The sequence below is a fragment of the Echeneis naucrates genome, chromosome 2, assembly GCF_900963305.1.
Source record: "Echeneis naucrates chromosome 2, fEcheNa1.1, whole genome shotgun sequence".
Classification (NCBI taxonomy): Eukaryota; Metazoa; Chordata; class Actinopteri; order Carangiformes; family Echeneidae; genus Echeneis; species Echeneis naucrates.
Window position 1 is genome coordinate 1,487,514 of NC_042512.1, and position 22,081 is coordinate 1,509,594.

Here is a 22,081-nt window from a genome sequence, read left to right on the forward strand (position 1 = left end):
GAAACAACTATTTAAAAGTATGTTGATCCAAAATGAATTAACTTAAGTTCTATGCAGATATAATTCTGGATTAAAAATAAAAGTTCCACAACAATAACTGAACTGACCTCAGAGTCTCCAGTCTACAGTGAGGACTCTTCAGAAAACCACACAGATCCTTCAGTCCTGAATCCTGCAGGTCATTGTTCTGACTCAGGTACAGTTCTCTGAGATGGGAGGGGTTGGACTTCAGAGCTGAGACCAGAGAAGAACAGCGGATCTCTGACAAACTGCAGTTCTCCAACCTGAGTAAAGAATTAAAGATATGACTTTAGGAGACAAAGTTCCTGTTTGAAAGCGTTCATCAGAGCTGAGACCAGAGAAGAACAGCTGATCTATGACAAACTGCAGCTCTCCAACCTGAATAAGGAATTTCAAAAAAATATGATCTAATCATTGATAATCAATCAGAAATGTCCTCATCAATGATCTTTGTGTTATTGTGGGTCATCATCTTGTCGCTACACACATCACCCAAACAGCAGCACAACATTCATCCACCTGTTCATGTCACCACAGGTTGATGAGCTGCTGCTGACCTCAGGACAGACTGAACTAGATCAGACTTTAAATATCCAGTCCTGATCCAAGACTGAAGTCTCCCTTGGTGCTGGTCTGTGTTTTGGGATCAAACATGTGAAACCAACTGGTTGGTTCCTATCAAACCTTTCCTTATTAAACACATGAAACAAATAAATTGAAGGTGTGAAAACAACGACGACTATAAAAGACAAGAACAACTACAACAACAATAATAATAAAACTGAACCTGGAGAATCAGTCAGTCAGAAAGAAGAACACTGGAAACATGAAACAACTATTTAAAAGTATGTTGATCCAAAATGAATGAACTTAAGTTCTATGCAGATATAATTCTGGATTAAAAATAAAAGTTCCACAACAATAACTGAACTGACCTCAGAGTCTCCAGTCTGCAGTGAGGACTCTTCAGAAAACCACACAGATCCTTCAGTCCTGAATCCTGCAGGTCATTGTTGTGACTCAGGTCCAGTTCTCTGAGATGGGAGGGGTTGGACTTCAGAGCTGAGACCAGAGAAGAACAGCTGATCTCTGACAAACTGCAGCTCTCCAACCTGAATAAGGAATTAAAAAGAAAAAAAAAAAAAAAAAAAAAAATATATATATATATATATATATATATATATATATATATGATCTAATCATTGATAATCAATCAGAAATGTCCTCATCAATGATCTTTGTGTTATTGTGGGTCATCATCTTGTCGCTACACACATCACCCAAACAGCAGCACAACATTCATCCACCTGTTCATGTCACCACAGGTTGATGAGCTGCTGCTGACCTCAGGACAGACTGAACTAGATCAGACTTTAAATATCCAGTCCTGATCCAAGACTGAAGTCTCCCTTGGTGCTGGTCTGTGTTTTGGGATCAAACATGTGAAACCAACTGGTTGGTTCCTATCAAACCTTTCCTTATTAAACACATGAAACAAATAAATTGAAGGTGTGAAAACAACGACTATAAAGACAAGAATAACTGCAACAACAATAATAATAAAACTGAACCTGGAGAATCAGTCAGTCAGAAAGAACACTGGAAACATGAAACAACTATTTAAAAGTATGTTGATCCAAAATGAATGAACTTAAGTTCTATGCAGATATAATTCTGGATTAAAAATAAAAGTTCAACAACAATAACTGAACTGACCTCAGAGTCTCCAGTCTACAGTGAGGACTCTTCAGAAAACCACACAGATCCTTCAGTCCTGAATCCTGCAGGTCATTGTTGTGACTCAGGTCCAGTTCTCTGAGATGGGAGGGGTTGGACTTCAGAGCTGAGACCAGAGAATAACAGCTGATCTCTGACAAACTGCAGTTTCTCAACCTGAGTAAATAATAAAAGATGTGACTTAAGGAGACAAAGTTCCTGCTTGAAAGTGTTCAATGTTTTAGCATCTCTTCAGAGCTGAAGGTTTAGAAAGTAGAAGCTTAGAAAATGAAAGTCAAACAGCTGAACCAACAGGAAGCAGCTTCAAAACAGTCAAATACAAACAGTGACAAGATTTAATGTGAAAATGAAACACTGTAAAGAACCTGAACTGACTCAAACTGTCAACATTGTGTTTTTAAACACATCAGAAATAACCAAACAGCAGAGTCAGCCAAACTTTATTTCTATCTCTGATTCTGCCACATATGAACTCCTGTATAACAATCTGAGCTCTGGCAGGTAAGTCCACTCTAAAACCAGTCAAACAGTCCACAAACAAGCTGCGGAAGGTCTAGACAGAAAACCAAACTCATCATTAACATAATGTGAAGATGAATTGTCTTGGTCTGATGTTGGACCAACACATGACATTTAACCCAGCTGTCAGTGTTTTAGCTCAGTCTGCAGGTAGAGCCCTGAACAAGTCTGAACACTGTGTTCATCTGGGAGTTCATACTTTCACTCACTGGGAGCCCTCGAGTATCAGACATAAGAGACAAATGCTCCAGCTGTGGAAGAGTTCTGTGAAGCTGCCTGATCATAGAAATACGAAAAAGATATTTCATTCACCATCACTGGGCCAGTGAGCTGAAATTAATATTCTATATGAGTGATTTATCTGATATTTTCAATAATAAATTATTATTCCGATATAACAGATATTATAAAAAAAAAAAACTGTTCCTAAAGCAGAGATAAATGGTCTCTGGATGTTTGGAGGAAGCCAAAATGAAGAACCTACTGCCTTATAAAGAACTCTGTTATGACCTTTGGTCATTTGCATATATTGTTGTCTGCCCTTGTTGGCTGGTTCTCCTCCTTAAAAGGGAAGTTTTCCTGTACTGGGGTGATTCAAAAGAATTTTGTGATCTCGTACTTCCTGCTCCCAACTTTAGATCATGCTGGGCTGTGCTGTGTTTTCCTTTGTGTTGAAGAACTGCTTTGTTTTTTGTTTTTTTGTTCCCCCCCCCCCCCCCCCCCCCCCCCCCCCTCAATCACTACTGTTTTGTTTTCTTTGTTTAGCTGTTTTAGCTGTAACACTGTTTTTTTTTTTTTGGACCAATCTTATTTAAAACCATACTTGATTATGATTAAAACACAGAGGTAAAAAGACAGTAGAGCAACACAACAGCTGAACCACAAACACATTGATTAAAACAAAGACACAGTTACACAAACACTTCAATGTTCAACCAGGTTCATTCATCCACAGAGCATCATATCAGCAGTCCACTCAACCTCTGGTGTCTTTGAGCCCCTTAAATATTTTCCTGAATGAGAACTCCATCATTATAACTGTGACAGATGCCAAAAGCAGAGAAAGGTTGTGCCCACCTCCATAAAAGTAAATGATCCTCAGTGAACATGGAAGTCACCAGGATGACCCAGCATGACTGAGCAACATGTTTGTGTGTTTGATTTGTTTCACTTAGTGTTCTCCAGGTGGTCAATCCAATCAGTAATTCATTATGGAGCATGAAGCTGCAGACGTTCAGTTAATTTTACCTGATTTAAACAAAAATCTTAAAAATATATAAGAAGTCGTAATTTCTGACCTGAGAGCTTCCAGTTCACAGTGTGGACTCTCCAGTCCAGCAGACAGAAGCTTCACTCCTGAATCCTGCAGGTTGTTGTTACTCAGGTCCAGATCTCTCAGACTAGAGGACTGGGAGCTGAGGACTGAGGACAGAGCTTCACAGCTTCTGTCTGAAAGGTTACAGCCACTCAGTCTGAGGAGGAATTAACATAAAATAAAAAAAATAAATAAAATTGCACACTCGGTATTACAGGAATATCACGTTAAATATTAATACACACTTATAAACTAACCTGAGTCCTTTCAGCTGACAGTGTGAACTTTCCAGTCCAGCAGACAGCAGCTTCACTCCTGAATCCTGCAGGTTGTTGTTACACAGGTTCAGATCTCTCAGACTAGAGGACTGGGAGCTGAGGACTGAGGACAGAGCTTCACAGCTTCTGTCTGAGAGGTTACAGCCACTCAGTCTGAGGAGGAATTAACATAAAATAAAAAAAAATAAATAAAAAAAAAAGAAAATTGCACACTCGGTATTACAGGAATATCACGTTAAATATTAATACACAGTTGTAAACTAACCTGAGTCCTTTCAGGTGACAGTGTGAATCTTTCAGTCCAGCAGACAGCAGATTCACTCCTGAATCCTGCAGGTTGTTGTTGCTCAGGTCCAGATCTCTCAGACGAGAGGACTGGGAGCTGAGGACTGAGGACAGAGCTTCATAGCTTCTGTCTGAGAGGTTACAGCCACTCAGTCTGAAGAGGAGAAAAACAAGAGAAAATTATTTCAAAAATGTGTTCTTGGTTTGAGCAAATAAAAAGATCCAGTTGATCTGGATGGATTTATTTGCACGTACAGGGCTTTGTTAGAGGCTTTGACCACTGGCAGCAGCCTCAGAAGAGCCTCCTCTGAAGCAGAGTATTTCTTCAGGTCAAACACGTCCAGATCTTTTTCTGATGACAGTAAGATGAAGACCAGAGCTGACCATTGAGCAGGAGACAGTTTATCTATGGAGAGACGTCCTGATCTCAGGGACTGTTGGATCTCCTCCACCAGAGAACCATCATTCAGTTCATTCAGACAGTGAAACAGGTTGATACTTTTCTCTGGAGACAGATTCTCACTGATCTTTGTCTTGATGTACTGGACTGTTTTCTGATTGGTCTCTGAGCTACTTCCTGTCTGTGTAACCAGGCCTCGTAGGAGAGTTTGGTTGGTCTGCAGTGAAAGACCCAGAAGGAACCGGAGGAACAAGTCCAGGTGTCCATGTGGACTCTGTAAGGCCTCATCCACAGCACTCTGGTAGAGACGTGTTCTTTTAGATCCAGTCCTTATTAGTTTAGACCTCCAAGTTGTTGTTTGTTTTTCTGACATCAGATTGACTCCAGACTTGGTGAAGTTCAGATGGACATGAAGAGCAGCCAGAAACTCCTGAACACTCAGATGGACGAAGCAGAAGACCTTGTCCTGGTACAGCCCTGTCTCCTCTTTGAAGATCTGTGTGAACACTCCTGAGTAAACTGATGCTGCTCTGATATCGATGCCACACTCTGTCAGGTCTGATTCATAGAAGATCAGGTTTCCTTTCTGCAGCTGCTCAAAAGCCACTTTTCCCAGAGACTCAATCATCTTCCTGGTCTCTGGACTCCAGTGTGGATCTGACTCAGCTCCTCCATCGTACTTGACCTTCTTCACTTTGGACTGAACCACCAGGAAGTGGATGTACATCTCAGTCAGGGTCTTGGGCAGCTCTCCTCCCTCTCTGGTCTTCAACACCTCCTCCAGAACTGTAGCAGTGATCCAGCAGAAGACTGGGATGTGGCACATGATGTGGAGGCTTCGTGAGGTCTTGATGTGGGAGATGATCCTGCTGGCCTGCTCCTCATGTCTGAACCTCTTCCTGAAGTACTCCTCCTTCTGGGGGTCATTGAACCCTCTGACCTCTGTCACCATGTCAACACACTGAGGAGGGATCTGATTGGCTGCTGCAGGTCGTGTGGTTATCCAGAGGCGAGCAGAGGGAAGCAGTTTCCCCCTGATGAGGTTTGTCAGCAGCACGTCCACTGAGGTGGACTCTGTAGGATCAGTCAGGACCTCAGTGTTGTGGAAGTCCAGAGGAAGTCGACACTCATCCAGACCGTCAAAGATGAACACAACCTGGAAGTGATCAAAGCTGCACATTCCTGCTTCTTTGGTTTCAGTGAAGAAGAGATGAACAAGTTCCACCAAGCTGAACTTCTTCTCTTTCAGCACATTCAGCTCTCTGAAGGTGAAGGGGAATGTGAACTCTATGTCCTGGTTGGCTTTGTCTTCAGCCCAGTCCAGAGTGAACTTCTGTGTTAAGACGGTTTTCCCAATGCCAGCCACTCCCTTTGTCATCACTGTTCTGATTGGTTGGTCTCTTCCAGGTGGGGGTTTAAAGATGTCTTCTTGTCTGATGCTTGTTTCTGCTCTGTCCTGTTTCCTGGATGCTGTTTCAATCTGTCTGAGCTCATGTTCCTCATTGACCTCTCCAGTCCCTCCCTCTGTGATGTAGAGCTCTGTGTAGATCTGATTCAGAAGGGTTGAGTTTCCTGCTTTAGGGATCCCCTCAAACACACACTGGAACTTCTTCTTCAGGCCAGATTTGAGTTTACGTTGACAAACTAGAGCATGACTTTCTGAATAAACAAAAAACAAATAAATAAAAGATGAAAAAATATTACTACAAGGTTGATGTTTACTTTTCCTAAGGAATAAGAATATGATCATTTTTCTCTCCATCTCCTCAGACTTCAGTAAATGTCTAATTGATCCATCATGTTAAATCCTCTTACTGCTCTGCAGACAGTCAGCCAGCTCCTCCTGCTTCATCCTCCTCAGGAAGTTCACTGTGATCTTCAGAAATGCCTCTCTGCTCCTCCTCTGCTCTTCATCCACCTCATTCTTCATGAATTGTGGGTAATCTGGACTCAGACTCCCTTTGATTTTCTTCAGCTCGTTCTTCACATAACAGATGATGTTCTCCTCCAGCAGCTGGAACACAATAACATCCTGTGTAAAGTTCACGCTCAGTATAAACTGATGGATCAAAGCATCAGATCATCAGTCAGCAGAGTTCAACTTTAGCTGCTGCTGTATCATCTGCTGCCACGTCTCTTTCCAGAGCTACACAGAAAGATTCAGACCTGCTGACTTCACTAAACTAACTTCACTGGTGTAACTTACTAAGTTTGACTTTAGATTCTGACAACACAGAGATCCTGATCATCACATGAAGACCAAACTGATACAGCCCTTCAGCACATCAACTTAGGAAGTGAAAATTCAGGGTATTAACTGTGACTGTGGCTGAAGATGGATCAGACCACCTGAACTAGTTCACTGATGAATTATTCCATCTTTAAACCCTGTAGAGACAGAGTCCATGGAGGTCCAGGACTGAATCTGATTAACTTTGGTCTTTGTTATTAAGTCACAGCTCAAATTATCCAGTAAACAACTAAATAACAAACCTTTCTTTAGGATTCACTGTAGATGAAGAAGAAGGAGCAGAAATGTTTTGTAAAAGTCTCCAACAGACCATATTCATACAGAACATATCTGTTGAGGCTGATGGATTATTGCTCTGTGGTGAACTACAACTCCCAGTCCTCTCCCACTCTCTCCCACCCCAAACCTGTTCAATCCCAATTCAACTCCTGTCTGTCACAGAGTAAAGCTCTACTGGTCTAAAGAGTGCAGCTTCAAACTCAAGTCTTTGTTGGTGTCTGTTGGAGTCACTGGATGAACATTTACACACCATAAATATGGAGTCCAGGTCTGTGTGATGATGTTTGTCAGACTGAACTCTGAGGAGAAAAGACACAAACACACAGTTTGTTCCAGGAGTTTTCTATGAACACCAGATAAACTGACAGACAAGCTTTGATACCTTTAATGAGTCAAACAACAACAAATGATCAGCTTTTACCTTTTTTCTTTGATAAAGTCATCCATAGACTGATCACTCTTCATGGACACACAGCTGGATACAGCAGACTGTTGTCCATCCTTAAAGTTAATAAGACGATCCAGAGACCGATCACTCTTCATGGACATACAGCTCAGTTCAGGAGAATCTGGTCTTGACTTCTGGTTGCTAGTAGAAACAGAGTTGACATTTAAATAATTAATCACCAAGACCAAGTGTAGTTTTCCTCTGTATAATCTCAAATCACGCAGAATATTTTCTTATGGTTTTGTTTATTCAAACTTTGATTTGGATCCCTTTTTCTTTTGACTCTAAAATTTTACTGGCTTAAATTGAAAATGAAACACCAATAAACATTATGATCATCATTATTCATGATATTTCCACATGTTGGTTCAGCCCCCGATGAAAAGAATGATGAAAAAGAGCCTCAGAAAAAGTTCAGGATTTAAAAAAAAAAAAAAAACTAAAAACAACAAAAAAAAAAAACCTAAGTGACAGTGAGAGTGAATAATGATGGAGCAGTGATCTGAGTGCTGAGCTCTGACAGATGGACAGTTAGAGATCCTCATCTCACCTCTGAGCTTTGGTCTGACTCTCATGTTCCCCACACAGAGTGGTTTTAGAGGGAGGGGCTCCCTCCTCTCTGTCCTCACACTGATTCATAGCTGAGCCTCCACCTTCACACAAACACAACAAAGAGATTCATTACAACAGGATTTACATCACAGCACACATAATCAGCATTACTTTCACTAATATGTCACTAACTTAAGCTTTTAACTCCCAACAACAAACTGTTTATTACAGAATCTGACTGAAACCAGAGATAAAATCCACAAACGGCATTCAACAATGTCAAATGTTCATCCCAACATTCAATTCAAATCATTACAAGCCTAATCAAACATCAGTTACATGGAAACCCGTCTGACCTTTGTAAGGGAAACCCCTGATTAAGGGAGGTGGTTCTTTCATCTGATGTTTAGGATGCACCTTAAACATCTGATTATTTATCCGACACATTATTTAAATACTGTGCCTCCACAATTTCACATAGAAATCAGTCTGATCTGTCAGTAATCAGGAAGTTTCAGAGAAATATATCTCAGATCTGATGTGCTTCTCTCTGTCCACTAGATGGTGGTATCTGACTGTAGGCTGTGTTGATAGAGTGATTTAATTCACGTCACATTATTGATCAGATTACGTGATAACGTGAATATTGCTTTAAATAATCAAACAATAAAATCAATGAGTGCTGCTTTAAACCTTCAATGGCTTCACTGTATATGGAAATAATCAGTGCACCATTAACAGTAAGACTTAAATTCTCTTAGAAGTTCATCCAAAGTATCAGATAAGTTCAGACATGTTTGTTCTGTCACACCTCAACAGAAACACTGCATACCAGTTCAAGGTTAATAAGTTAAGATTCATTTGTTGATCATCTTTCCAACAATAAATCTGGTTTAAGTCTGATGACTTAAAATTTAAATTCTTGACTTTACTCTGTGAATCTTACTTTATATTAGAAAAAGAATAAAATGAAGAAACAAATAAGGTTGGTAATAATACTCAGGGGCCATCTTCACGTTACTGTCTGACCCAGAGACAGTTGTGTGTATTTGTTTGTTTGTTTGTTTGTGTATATATAAAAATAAAAAACCCACAATGTAATGTCCAGTTACTCAGCATGGCAGAATCAGGCATACAATGTTTAATCTTGTATTGTCAATCAATACATTTCAAAATAACATAAATATAAAGCTTAACTTATGCGCAGTTTCCCCTCCTCCGTGTCACTCAAATGACCAAGTTGCCTGCAACCTTTGGCGATCAAAATTATTTCGATATAAATCTTACAGTGTCCATCATGTTGGCTTGTTTACATTGCAGAATTATTTGCGCTCAAGCAGAAGCTGTAACTTGTGTGGAACGCTTTGGAGGTCTGAACTCTGACATTTTAACCGTGAAATTTCAGAGTTGTCTGGAATGTAGCATTATTTTACAACCAGTGCAGTTACAGTTTGTCATTTGTTTAACTTTTCAGACTTTGGACAGTCTGATCAAAAATCATAGTCTTTAGATATTTACAGATCTGTCTGATGTGATTCTCTCATGTCTCATTAACATGGAAGAACTACCTACCAAAGCAAACTATCTTTCTGTGACAGCAGCTCTACATTTGGTATCAAAGTATAATCCCAAATGTGTTACATTTATCACAAAAGTTGTATTTGTTTTCAAATCCAGCACAACTGTATTGATCCAAAAAAAAAAAAATTTGTCTTGGTGAAATAAATTGGAAATAGATTAAATACTACATCTGTTTTACAATACAAACCCTGATACTTCTGAGAAATCACACTTTCTGGGAAGATAAGTCTTTGCTATTGTTTGTGATAATTACTGATGTTGATCTTTGAAAGACAAAGACAACACCTCAGTCATTATCTGAGCTGTCAGACCAGTTCTGTTGTAAACTGTCAAAAGTTGGCGCACCCTGTGGTGGTAAAGTATGAGGACAAAGACAGAAAAAAAAATAATAAAAGTCAACTCAACAGTGAAACAAAACAATGTGATCACAGTGATCCTGTTCACACATTTACAGATTCTCACCTGCTGAACTCACTTCAGGGAGACTTTCTGACACTTTCCAGCTTCATGTGAAGAGAAGAAGCTGCTTGTTCTCCCTCGTCAGTCCTGGTGTCTGTTTGAGCTGAGGAAAAGTCACACCCTCATAACTTCAGAGTCCAAAGTATGAAACATTAAAACCGCTCCAACCTGTTTTTGGTTTGTTGTTGTACTGCTGCTGTTAGTCAGCGAGGTGTTACGGGTCACTAAAATAGGACCCCGATGGAGAAACAGATCCGGTAAAACCGAGTCCAACAGAAATAGTCCGGTAGGGATACTAAAGTCCAACAAAAAGAGGAAACACAGACTGAGCTGGACTTTATGAAAAACTAACAAAGTAACAACAGAGAGAGAAAACAAAAGGCGAGACTGAACAAACGGGGAACCAAGAGAGAGGCTGACTGAGAGACACCGGAGAACCTGAATGGAAAAACAGAAGACATGTTTATTAAAAAATAAAAAAAAAAGCCCGAAGGAAACCGATGAACGAGAGCAGCGGTACCAATAAGAACAGACAGGACACTCCGGCACTGAAGAGAAGTCCGAGGAGGGAATCTATGTGGGCTGATTGGCGGGAAATGCAGGACAGGTGTGCCTCATTAGGAGAGAGGACACGCCCACTGGGACAGAACACAGGGGGGAGGGGCCGGGGGACACGTGACTTTAGCAACAAGGAAGCAGCTGACATACACAACCTTTATCATTCAGCCTGTTTCAGTCCACAGCTGTACTCTGCTGTTTTTGTTGGTTTACCTCTTCCACAAAACTTCAGGCTGCTCCAAAGGGAGACATGAAGACTGTGCAGAGAGACTGCTGTGTCCTTTTAATGGGACTTCAGTAGAGGAAGTTAGATGATCCAGTCAGACGCAAATCTATCAAACACAAATCACACGAGTACAAGCTCGTAGCTCATTTGCAAACAAATGCCTTTTAAACATTCAGTGCCTCCATTTTAAAGCATTAAACTCAAAGTCAGATCATTCTTGATAAAGAAATGAAGGAAGGAATACTTAAAAATACAAACTATTTTTATGTTTTCACTTTGTAAAACAATTCGTGAAACTGTATAAAACGGTGAAATGAACATATTGAAGTTAATTGAGCTTTATCAGTCTGACTGTATCAAAATAGGATTTATTCCAGAGTTTTGCACTTCTGTGCTGTGCATCATACCGGCCTGCCCGGTGTGTGGCTGGTTCAGCCCGTGTTGTGCGGGGTGCTCCCAACAGGTCTGAGGTCTCTCAGGTGTTCAGGCCTCGTTGGCGCAGTAAGCAGCGCGTCAGTCTCATAATCTGAAGGTCGTGAGTTCGAGCCTCACACGGAGCACAGCTTTAGTTAATAATGAGGAGTTAGTAGAACCTCAGTTCCTTCAACACTCTCTGTTTTACGTGACTACTATGACATAGACAAGTGCGAAGAATCACTTAACAGGTGTTATCTCACTTTTCCAGTTCAAAGACACAACACCAGCTTCTCTGTCAGAGTTGTGAAGTTCTGTCTCCTCAGTATCTACTTCTCTCCATCTCAGAGGACCGGAAGTCGGCTCGTCCGCCAATCAGCTGTGTGACCGTGAATCAACAGGAGACATTTTACAGCAAGTCAACGTCCTATTTTCTACGTTTGTACTGACACTTCACAAAACAGCGATTTTTACATAGGAATTGGTTTGCGTAGTGATCCACACAGAGGAAGGCAGAGAGCATCCTAAAATACTCGGACCGTCCACTTCATACCATCCTAGTGGATCAGAGAAACCACAGCGGTGGACTGTTCATCTATTTACCATGTAGGACGGAAAGATCCAGAAAATCATTCATTCCCACTTTACAACTCCTGAACTGTTAGAAGATTAGACACCAAACAGCTGTTTGTGATTCTGATCATCTCCGTTAGAGCTTTATTGTGTAATTCAGTGTGTGTGCAGTTTGGGACACATTCATAAAACAGAGCAGAACCAGCAGATGGAGCTGTTTGGATGTTTCTATCATATGATGATGAAATCTAAAGGCTCTCTGATCATCACATTGAGAAGTTCATCTGGTTTGTGATATTTCTTCATATGATAGTGAGGTAAAATGTGTTCAGTGGGATGTGTGTGTATCCAGCAGGACTGACAGCTTCATGTGGGATTCTCACAGAGATGATTCAAACCTGATCACAGTGATCAGTATGGATATACAGTATGTTTGCTGTCAGTGGAGGAAACTCTCAGACAGGACTAATAGTCATGTTTGGGATGTTCCTGGATTTGAGTTGAATGTAAATTCTCTCTGATTTTAACACACGTTCACACATCCACCTCTATTCAGACATGGAGTTTACATATTGTTTGGAATTGGTTTGTAATGAAGATGATCAGTGTTTATAGCTCATAACCTGATCACAGATCAATAATCAGCCAGAAGACGCTCTGAAACTTTCTTCTGCAGTCAGAACTCATCCACCTTCAGACTGGACATCTTCTGACTGTAGAACTGGAGCTTTTTATACATCTCACTGCAGCACAATAAAGTCCTCTGTGAGTATTGTGTGTCCCACAGTGTACATGACATCTGAGCAGCAATACTTCCACCTGCTGGAGATTTATTGTTACTACAGCTGTAAAATAAATCTATCAGAACATGAACTCAGTCTGTAGAATCCAGAAGATTAATGACACACTTTGTCCTGCTGTTATGGAATCAAATCCAACTTTAGGTTTTCTATATGTTAAACTGATAAACACTGTTGGGGATCAAACAGAAAAGGACAAACGTATTAAAGAAGATTTTTCTTTTCTTTTAATTATATATAACCCACAGATCCAGAAGAGACTGCAAGCACACCTAGCTATGAGCAGAGTGGCGCAGCGGAAGCGTGCTGGGCCCATAACCCAGAGGTCGATGGATCGAAACCATCCTCTGCTACTCTAACACACTAGATACCTCATCATGACACATGAGTTTGACTTCATCAGCATTGATTATCAGAAAAATATGCAGAATGTCACTTTCTCCATTAATGTGTACAATTTTCACTGTGCTGCTTGTGACTCAGTGATGCTGTTGAATGCTTTTCGGGCCGCCGTTCTTAAAGTTTGTCTTTCCGCCCGAAAAAGTAACACAATCAAATTGTGAACTGGAATTGCTTCCATTTTTGTCATCTTTTTTTTTTTTTTTTTTTTACAATTACAGTTTTTCACAATTCACAATTTCAAATATAAAATACACTTAAATTATTTTATTTGCATCAAAAATGTCAAAAGTATCAGCGTCAATGTGAATCATCTTGTTTTTACATGATTACCAATTTTTAAACGACTGCACATAAACCAGGGTTAGTGTTCGGAACCAGCCCTCTCTGTGTTGTTCTCTTGAGACTTTTGTCTGTCATAACAATACAGAATTGTTGTGTTTTGATAAGCTGCTAACTCGCAGAGTGCGGCTGCATGACTCTCGTCCAGACAGGGACCAACATTTACGCCAGATTTTCTCCGAAACCGCAAAACTTCATTTGAAACTTCAGGATGTGTTAGAAAACAAAGTCACCTATTATATCATTACAGATATGACACAGGAAATGATAATCACAATGTTTAAATCTAAAGGTTCACAGCTCAGACAAATTTACTTTTCGGTCTCAAAAACAATTTTCCGGCAATAACTTCGTGGAAGTGTGACGTCGTTTGATGCGTCTACATTTATCCGATTAGGAGTGTTATATTTGTCCCATGTTACTTTGGTATCGGCTCTCCCCGAAGTATTACTGCCATGTTTGAGATTAAATAAGTTCACTGACGCTTTTAAATGATCGCGGTACTGATGCTAATCCCGTTAGCCGGTCTATGGCGTTTTCTATTGTATGTTAGCATTAAACGGACATAACGGACTTTATGTTTAGATAAAATGATGGCAGTAATTCTGGTTAAACTGACTTTGAATGCTATTTTAAATATGTGGGTGTTCAGTCATTTGTGGTTTCATACTGTGAATGACAAAGATACTATTTCATTTTATGATGCTCTCTTTTGGTCGAAAAATGCCGAGTCCAGTCGAGGAGAGCCGAATCTTCAGAGAATCCGTGCAGACAGGGGGGTTATTTTGATGGACACACCATGAGGCCAATCACATGAGAGGACAAACTGATGTTTTCACAATAATATTCAGCTGGTACATTGACATAGATATGAAGTTTTACAGGTGACCAAGAAGAGACGTTTTCTTTGCTCTACTTTTAACTTTGTTAAAATAACATGTCTGTGGTTGTTCTCTGATCCCTCCTTCGTTTCTTCATGTCTTCTGTTTGTGTCTCTCTCTCGGAGTGATGTTGTTACTGAAGCCGACTCTGACCCCTCACTGAGCGGGTCGGTGCGGAGAAACACTCCGTTACCTCCGACAGCTGAGCGGTATCGCTTCTCGGCCTTTTGGCTAAGATCAAGTGTAGTATCTGTTCTTATCAGTTTAATATCTGATACGTCCCCTACCCGGGGACCATATATTAAATAGATTTTTGGAACAGGGAGATGGAATAGGGGCTTGCTCCGTCCACTCCACGCATCGACCTGGTATTGCAGTATCTCCAGGAACGGTGCACTCCCTCTGTGTGTTCAATACAAGTCCTGTTCAGCTCAACATCACCTTAAACACATGATGTTGTCTTCATGTGTGTAACGCTGAGTGTACAGAGTGTTCATGTTCAGTTTATGGTTTTACAATCAGTGATGCATTCATGTAGAAACATCAGTTTAATGTTGCTGATTTCATCAGGTTATATTCTGCTGACCAGACTGAATCAATAAAGTTTTCTGTCAACACGTCATCGTTTAAATGTTGGTTGTATTTTGCATTTGTCAGCTGAATCCACAGAGTCACTGAAATGATGAAGTAAATCCAGGAAAGGAAAAACATTTGGCTCTGAATCTCAATGTAGATTTGAACAAAGAGCTCCAGCTGAAGAAAACAATGCTGTCTGTTTCCAGATGATGAAGAACTCAGTTCTCAGTTGATGCTCAGTTATCTCCATCTAGTGGACAGATGGTAGAAGTTGATTCCTGAAAAGAGGAAGTTACTTTTCCTCAGATCAAACTTCTTCTCTTCACTTGTTTCCGCATTTGAGGTTTAAACCACTAACTCCTCATTATTAACTAAAGAAGTGCCCCGTGTGAGGCTCGAACTCACGACCTTCAGATTATGAGACTGACGCGCTGCCTACTGCGCCAACGAGGCCTGGAACAAGCGGAGCACCCAAAGGACCCCGGGCACGTCGGGGGCACCCTGCACAGCACAGACTAACCTCAGGGGAACAGACCGTTGCCAAAAGGAAAGGAACATCATCAAAATCAAAAACGTGGCAATTTTCATAAATCTGACCTGCAGGGATTATCACAACGTTCACAAGAACCAACAACAACCCAAATCAAATGTTTTTATTATTTTAGTTTTTATATATTTTATTGTATTTTACGTTGCATATGTTTACTTGTGTTGGTCTGTAGCAGCAGGGTGGGAGTGGGGGGTTAAATAACTACGGGGGAAAAAGAAAAGACAGAGGGACGCTTGTTACTGTAAATTACTGTGATGAGTGCTGATTCTCTCAAATAAAAATATGTTTAAAAGAAACAAACAAACCAAATCAATTAAACGGCTTTGCTTTGTCGTGACACCGTGTTTCCCACACAGGTTCAAACACAAGCTCCTCCTTTGTTCTTCTGCTGAGTGAGACGGAGCTCTGATGTCACTCCTCAGTAAGGAAAGTCCTAAAAGTCAATAGAATTCAGTTCATATTATTTGATAATTGTTTATTCATTATTCTTTTTTTTAAATGGCTTATGGTCTACAGACGTCTCCCATGACACTGGAGCCTCAAGCCAGCACCTTTGACCCACATCAAATCATGGACCTGTTGTTCCATCAGGTAATAGTTAGCACTCTGGACTTTGAATCCAATCTAGACTATGTAGTCTGTAGTTAATAATGAGAATTTAGTGGTTGGGTCTAGAACCTGAGATGGATGGATGTTCAGTAAACATCAGAGGGTCAGTCTGTGGAATTCATGTGCAGCTGTATCATTTAATGTCCTCATTATGTGTTACCAGTTACAAGTAAAAGAGATTTACAAAATTCACCTGCTGAAAAAAATCCCCAAAACTGTCAAAGAAATGCAGCACTTGGACCGTCAGATTTAGGAGGGCAGATCTAGAAATTGAAATACTGCAGGTGGGTGCAGGTCACAGGTGAATTATGTCAACTATTGGAACTGTAACAGATTGGTTTCAGACATTTATGTGACACACAGTCAGGCCATGTCCTCTGTGTCTCTGCAGTTTTACAGACGCAAAACAAAATATGATAATGCTGCCTGTCCTGCTGATATCAAAGCTATCATTAACTTTTCTGTTTCCTCACCAGAGACTGGCAGCTGGACACATGTGTCAGGATGGCTCAGTGGTCTGAGGTAACAGACCCAGACGAATCATACCCCTCGATCAGGGGTCTGCAACCTTTATTTATTTAACCTTTATTGCCATTATTTAGTTTGATATTGATTAAGAAAAACCAATAACATCCAACCACCACCCAAAACAGAGGTTCATGATGACCCTGTAGTTGGCACACACCCTCTGGTCTGGTTCATCATTATTTTGTTTGTGTGTAGCTGTTCTGTTCTTAATGTTGGATCTTTCTTGTCAATAAAGAAAGCTTGAATAAAGAGCAGAATGAAAAGTAAAATTTTTTCAATAATTTAAAAAACTTTATCAAGGGCTCGTTGGTCTAGGGGTATGATTCTCGCTTTGGGTGCGAGCGGTCCCGGGTTCAAATCCCGGATGAGCCCTTCATATGACGTGTCCAATGATCTGCCCCCCTTCTGCTGTGGACATTTTACCTCCTTCACTTTCCAGCAAAACATTTCCAATATTATTTTTTTAAACATTGATTCAATGTGGCCCTTAACCTGCAATATGCCCTTTAAGGTAACATTTGTGACTTTCTAACTACTTTCTTAACCCCCCACCCTCCATATCATTGATAAAACTTGCTGACTTTTTTTTTTTTTATATTGTTCAAAATAAACTGAAATAAAATCAAATGGTGATGTGTGTCCATCTAAAATAATGGGAAATAGTGATGTGAAATGTGATGTGAAGAAATTAAATGGATCATCAGAAAAACACGTCCTGCTGCACCACAGAGTATGTGAGCGTTTACCAAAAGTGCAAACATGATCTGACCCTGACGTGAGTTGAACACGCAACCTTCTGATCTGGAGTCAGACGCACTACCATTGCGCCACAGAGTCTCTCAGAAGCTCACAACTGTAGGAGTTGAAACGCATCAAAACATATTAAATGACCAAAATAAAGATTTGAAGAAGGAAATACACATAACAGTCTGTGTTTTTTGTCAATTTTTTGGAGGATTTTTTGCAGTTCCTCATCAGAGACTGGCAGCTGGACACACATGTCAGGATGGCTCAGTGGTCTTTTGGAGCCCACTGAGAGACGTGCTGTGTTTAATCTACTCTCTCTTATCCAGCATACATCGACCAACAATGACTGCTAGAGTCAAATATCTTAACATCAGTTTGAACCAACATGAAACTAGCTGAGGTTTAAATAGTGTAACTACAGCTGCTGGTCATTAAGTCTCTGTGGGGCAATGAGCCAGTGTGTTTGGCTGTTAACTGAAAGGATGGTGGACAGGAACCTGCAGAGAGCTGCTGAGGTTGTGAGTTCAAGCCTCAGCTGGAGCATCTGATGTCATTACAGTAGTAACAATGCCATACTGAAACTGCACTAGCTGAAGAGGGAACATCTTCAGTCTTGAAAACAAACTTCAGTATTAACCTTGCTTGTTTTCCTTTGCAGTGGAAGTAAGGCGTCTTTGACAGCCTTTTGGACACACAAGCAGTCAAAAATACATTTGTCCCCAAACACTCCTTACAGCAGTAGAGGTGAAAGAAAAGCAGCTTCTATAGGTCAATAACCAGAGCTTGAACCTCACTCAACCTGTATGTGACTAACAACCGTGACTCCTGCCATCTATTCACATTGGAACCTTCACTGTGTGAAATGACAGATTTTCTTTCACCTCTACTGCTGTAAGGTTTTGGGACAAAGGTATTTTGGTCGACCTTTGACTGCCCACGCTTTTAAAGGACTAAAATTCCATTCACATCTGCGTAAACACGTGCCAGCAGGGTTCCATGGTGTCATGGTTAGCACTCTGGACTCTGAATCCAGCGATCCGAGTTCAAATCTCGGTGGAACCTGAAGAAGGAAGGAAAATAAAAGTGATGAACTGTGGATGTCAGCCTGCTGTTGGTCTGACTGAAGATGTTCTGTGGCTTAGCTGCTCACAGGGCCTGTTTCTGGAAAAAGGAAATCCTGGGATCAAATCACTACACTTCCACTGATGTGGTTAAACTTTCCCAGGCCGCCTGGTGAAACCCAGGAATCCTGACTGCTAGACCATATGGGACTACAAGGTGCTGGATTTAGGCTCCAGTCTCTTTGGAGGCGTGGGTTTGAATCCCACCACTGCCAGTTTGCCCCAGCTGTGCAGTACGCTCGCCCACTGAGCTACATCCCCTGCATGGTGTGGTAGCTTTAGCAGCTTTAGCTAACCAGACAGCTTCTGAGCTCCTGTGACAGCTAAATCGCTTATCTGTCTGATGAAACCTTCTGGATGAGATGAGCCCATTGATAATGCTGCCTGTCCTCACTAGCTCCTCCTCTGTGGTGACCCCCAGACAGGACACAACCTCAGTATCATGACAAGTCATGCTGCTGAACAATTAATGCTACAAGGATTCATTTCAGCTTCACTTTAACAGATTGGATTCATACATTTATGTGACACACAGTCAGGTCATGTCCTCTTTCTGTAGATCAAAGCGTTAAGGAGTTCAAACACAGCAAAACATACTGAATGATAAAAATGAAGATTTGAAGAAGGAATTAAAATAGAAGGGATGAACTGTGGATGGCAACCGAACCAATGAGTGCTGTCGTTCTCAGGCTGATGGTGCCGAAAGGAGCACATCATCTGCAAAATCCTCCAGATACTGACCTTCAGTCCTAACCCCTTTATAGTGAAAAAGTCAAATTCGCAGTTTATACAGATTTTTCATCCACTTTGGAAGAGTTTGGATCACAAATTTTGCAAAATGCTTTCTTTGACAGGAGTGGGATTTGAACCCACGTCTCCATTCAGAGACCAGAATGCCCTTTAGTGCAGGAAGAAGTTTACCTTGAGTCTGGTGCCTTAGACCACTCAGCCATCCTGACAGACGGACTGTTACTTGAATTTGAATTACTTGAAAAAATGGTCTTCCATATGTAGCTGTAGCTCAGTGGTAGAGTGCATGCTTTGCATGTATGAGGCCCTGTGTTCAATCCCCGTCATCTTCAGCGTTGATAATGAAGCACAGGAAGTACTTATCTTGTGCAACACCCTGATCTCTCAACTATCCACTCAGCTTGGAGCAATTTATCCTGTGTAGTCATCCTACCAAATTACCAAAGTCAACACAAGTGTACATGTGATGACAAAACAGCAGCCATTGAAGTCCACTTAAAAGCAAACTCCTAATGTTTTGGCCTCTTTTTTTAAACTCACGTCAAAACATTATCATGAAGTTACGTCAAGTACATATAGAGCAGGTCTAGACTGCTCTGCCTTGAGTGGCCTTTTGCACAGGAAGTGCTTATCATGTGCTTATCATGTTGTAACCTACAGCTGATGAAAACCCAAAAGTAATTTGTTTCTACAACATCTGACTTTAGCAACAAGGAACTGCTGGGATTTAAACACAGGCTGCTTTAACCAGCCAACATACACAACCTTTATCTGCATTGAGATCATTCAGCCTGTTACCAGCTCAAATCCACAGCACTCTACTCAGCTGATAGTTTCTGGTTTGGTTTCACCTCTTCCACAAAACTTGAGGATGCTCCAAAGAGAGACATGAAGACCATGCAGTTAATTTAGTTTAACAACCTTAAACTTGATCAATGAGGCACTGCTGGGATTTGAACCCAGGATCTCCTGTTTACTAGACAGGCGCTTTGACCAACTAAGCCACAGCACCACTCTGATAGGACAGGATGTATTTTGGATCTTAAAATACCCCCAACGTACGTGGCTGACAATTGTGACTCTTGCCAGAGTTTCTTTAGCATGAAATAAACTGTCACATTAATGTCCTGAATGTGCTGTGTGTAAATAATGAGGTTCATCAAAACAAAGTCAGAACCAGAGCTCAGGCTGTTGGTACACAAACAAAGAAAGGCATACTTGTGGATTCACAAGATTATATCAGGATCTGACCTTTTCCTGTTCTGATGTAGCTCAGTGATCAAGATGGATCCAGTCAAGTGCTGGTAGAGACGATGGAACAGATGATAAACTGACAACAGAACATTAAATACATAATACATATAACCATTCAACAGCATCACTGAGTCAGGAGCAGAACAGTACACATTACTGAGGAAAGCGATAAATGACATTCTCCATGTTTTCCTGTTAATCAGTGCTGCTGAAAAACTCCTGACCTGTCATCATCTTTCTGTTCTTTGGAGAACAAAACCTGAAGCCAGGGTCTGTTCCATGAACACGACACGCTGACGTTCGCACAGTTGTGCTGTCCTTTTCCTCGACTTTGGTTTCACCAGAACCATGAAATATAGTTTGAGAGTTTGTGAGTTTGGATGCTGCACGCTGACTGGTTGTGTGTCCAGGATGCTTCAAGGACATCTTTCTGGTATTCTCTCCTCCTATCCTTTGGACGCAGCTTTGAGGAGACACAAAATGTGAGACATGTGGCATTAGTGCAGTGAAGCTAGCAGCTGTATGTGGTGGTGTAGCCGAGCGGTCCAAGGTGCTGGATTCTCCAGTGGCCACCGTCACTTTGAGTCACCAAAGTGGAAAAGATCTTTCTCGACGACAGTGTTGTGTTTTGCCTACATCTGAGCTAAAGATAGAAATAAAATAATCTAAATCGGCTTTTATTTTGAAATGCTTGTGTGGTGCGACAGCTCCTGTTCTTTCTGTAGCTCAAAGCGTTAAGGAGTTCAAACACAGCAAAACATGTTAAATGATAAAAATAAAGATTTGAAGAAGGAATGAAAATAAAAGTGATGAACTGTGGATGGCAGCCTGCTGTTGATCTGACTGAACAACAATGCAGAAACCTTTATCTTGTTGTTTCTCCGTCTTGTACAGCACACAGTGGAAAAGACTTCTCATTATTGCTTCCATGGCCTGGAAGTGGAACTTCATGAGACTGACACACTGCCTACTGCACCAATGAGGGCTGGAACCCAGAGTAAGTGAAAGAGTGAGATGGAGGAGAGCTGTCAGTGTTTCAGTATAAACATACAGCCCTGACCACTGTTGCATCCAAACAGTGCTGACTGCTGCTTTTCATGGAGAGCAGTGGCCATTGCATTGGGCGGGAATTGAACCCAGGCCTCTCGCATGGGAGGTGAGAATTCTACCACTGAACCACCAATGCTGACTGCACAGTCAAACCCACCTCCAATAAGATGGCAATGCAGAGTAGAGCGTATCATATCTCCACTTGTCACATGGAAGTAATTCAAATTCAATAAACACTCCGTCTGTCAGGATGGCCGAGTGGTCTAAGGCGCCAGACTCAAGGTAAACTCCTTCCTGCACTAAAGGGTGTTCTGGTCTCTGAATGGAGACGTGGGTTCGAATCCCACTCCTGACAAACAAATCCTTTTGCAAAATTTGTGATCCAAACTCTTCCAAAGTGGATGAAAAATCTGTATAAAATGTGAATTAAACTTTTTCACAATAAAGGAGTTAGGACTGAAAACACTAAAGCCTGTGGCTCCCTGTGGTAGGACAGCAGTTGTTGGACTAAAGATAACTCAGCTGTTACTGAATCATCTGTAGCTCAGTCAGTGGAGCATCAGAAAGGAGCAGCTGTT

At 41.1% G+C, this 22,081-nt stretch overlaps 1 protein-coding gene, 1 long non-coding RNA gene and 8 other non-coding genes across 10 annotated transcripts in view; 4 read left to right on the forward strand and 6 right to left on the reverse strand.

The window, feature by feature from the left end:
• Positions 1-1,111, reverse strand: part of LOC115057316 (ribonuclease inhibitor-like) — a gene marked incomplete at its 5' end in the record, with an annotated part of 29,785 nt that extends 28,674 nt beyond the window's left edge. The window contains 2 exons of the mRNA XM_029524359.1: positions 108-284; positions 957-1,111. Coding sequence (XP_029380219.1) covers positions 108-284; positions 957-1,111 — 332 coding nt within the window. The remainder of the gene's footprint in view (positions 1-107; positions 285-956) is intronic.
• A 2,461-nt stretch (positions 1,112-3,572) lies between these two features.
• Positions 3,573-4,287, reverse strand: LOC115053918 (uncharacterized). Its single transcript, XR_003841549.1, has 3 exons — positions 4,136-4,287; positions 3,850-4,023; positions 3,573-3,749 (listed from the first exon to the last, which is right to left on the reverse strand). It is a non-coding gene; the product is annotated as an uncharacterized LOC115053918 (long non-coding RNA).
• A 10,242-nt stretch (positions 4,288-14,529) lies between these two features.
• On the forward strand, positions 14,530-14,720 carry LOC115058209 (U2 spliceosomal RNA). The gene has a single exon (XR_003842038.1). It is a non-coding gene; the product is annotated as a U2 spliceosomal RNA (small nuclear RNA).
• Positions 14,721-15,274: 554 nt separating this feature from the next.
• Positions 15,275-15,347, reverse strand: trnam-cau (transfer RNA methionine (anticodon CAU)). The gene has a single exon. It is a non-coding gene; the product is annotated as a tRNA-Met (tRNA).
• A 1,534-nt stretch (positions 15,348-16,881) lies between these two features.
• trnap-ugg (transfer RNA proline (anticodon UGG)) lies at positions 16,882-16,953 on the forward strand. Its single transcript has one exon. It is a non-coding gene; the product is annotated as a tRNA-Pro (tRNA).
• A 393-nt stretch (positions 16,954-17,346) lies between these two features.
• trnaw-cca (transfer RNA tryptophan (anticodon CCA)) lies at positions 17,347-17,418 on the reverse strand. The gene has a single exon. It is a non-coding gene; the product is annotated as a tRNA-Trp (tRNA).
• Positions 17,419-18,318: 900 nt separating this feature from the next.
• Positions 18,319-18,390, forward strand: trnaq-cug (transfer RNA glutamine (anticodon CUG)). The gene has a single exon. It is a non-coding gene; the product is annotated as a tRNA-Gln (tRNA).
• Positions 18,391-20,137: 1,747 nt separating this feature from the next.
• Positions 20,138-20,211, reverse strand: trnat-agu (transfer RNA threonine (anticodon AGU)). Its single transcript has one exon. It is a non-coding gene; the product is annotated as a tRNA-Thr (tRNA).
• A 1,357-nt stretch (positions 20,212-21,568) lies between these two features.
• Positions 21,569-21,639, reverse strand: trnag-ccc (transfer RNA glycine (anticodon CCC)). Its single transcript has one exon. It is a non-coding gene; the product is annotated as a tRNA-Gly (tRNA).
• Positions 21,640-21,747: 108 nt separating this feature from the next.
• trnal-caa (transfer RNA leucine (anticodon CAA)) lies at positions 21,748-21,858 on the forward strand. Its single transcript has 2 exons — positions 21,748-21,785; positions 21,813-21,858. It is a non-coding gene; the product is annotated as a tRNA-Leu (tRNA).
• Positions 21,859-22,081: the final 223 nt, after the last annotated feature.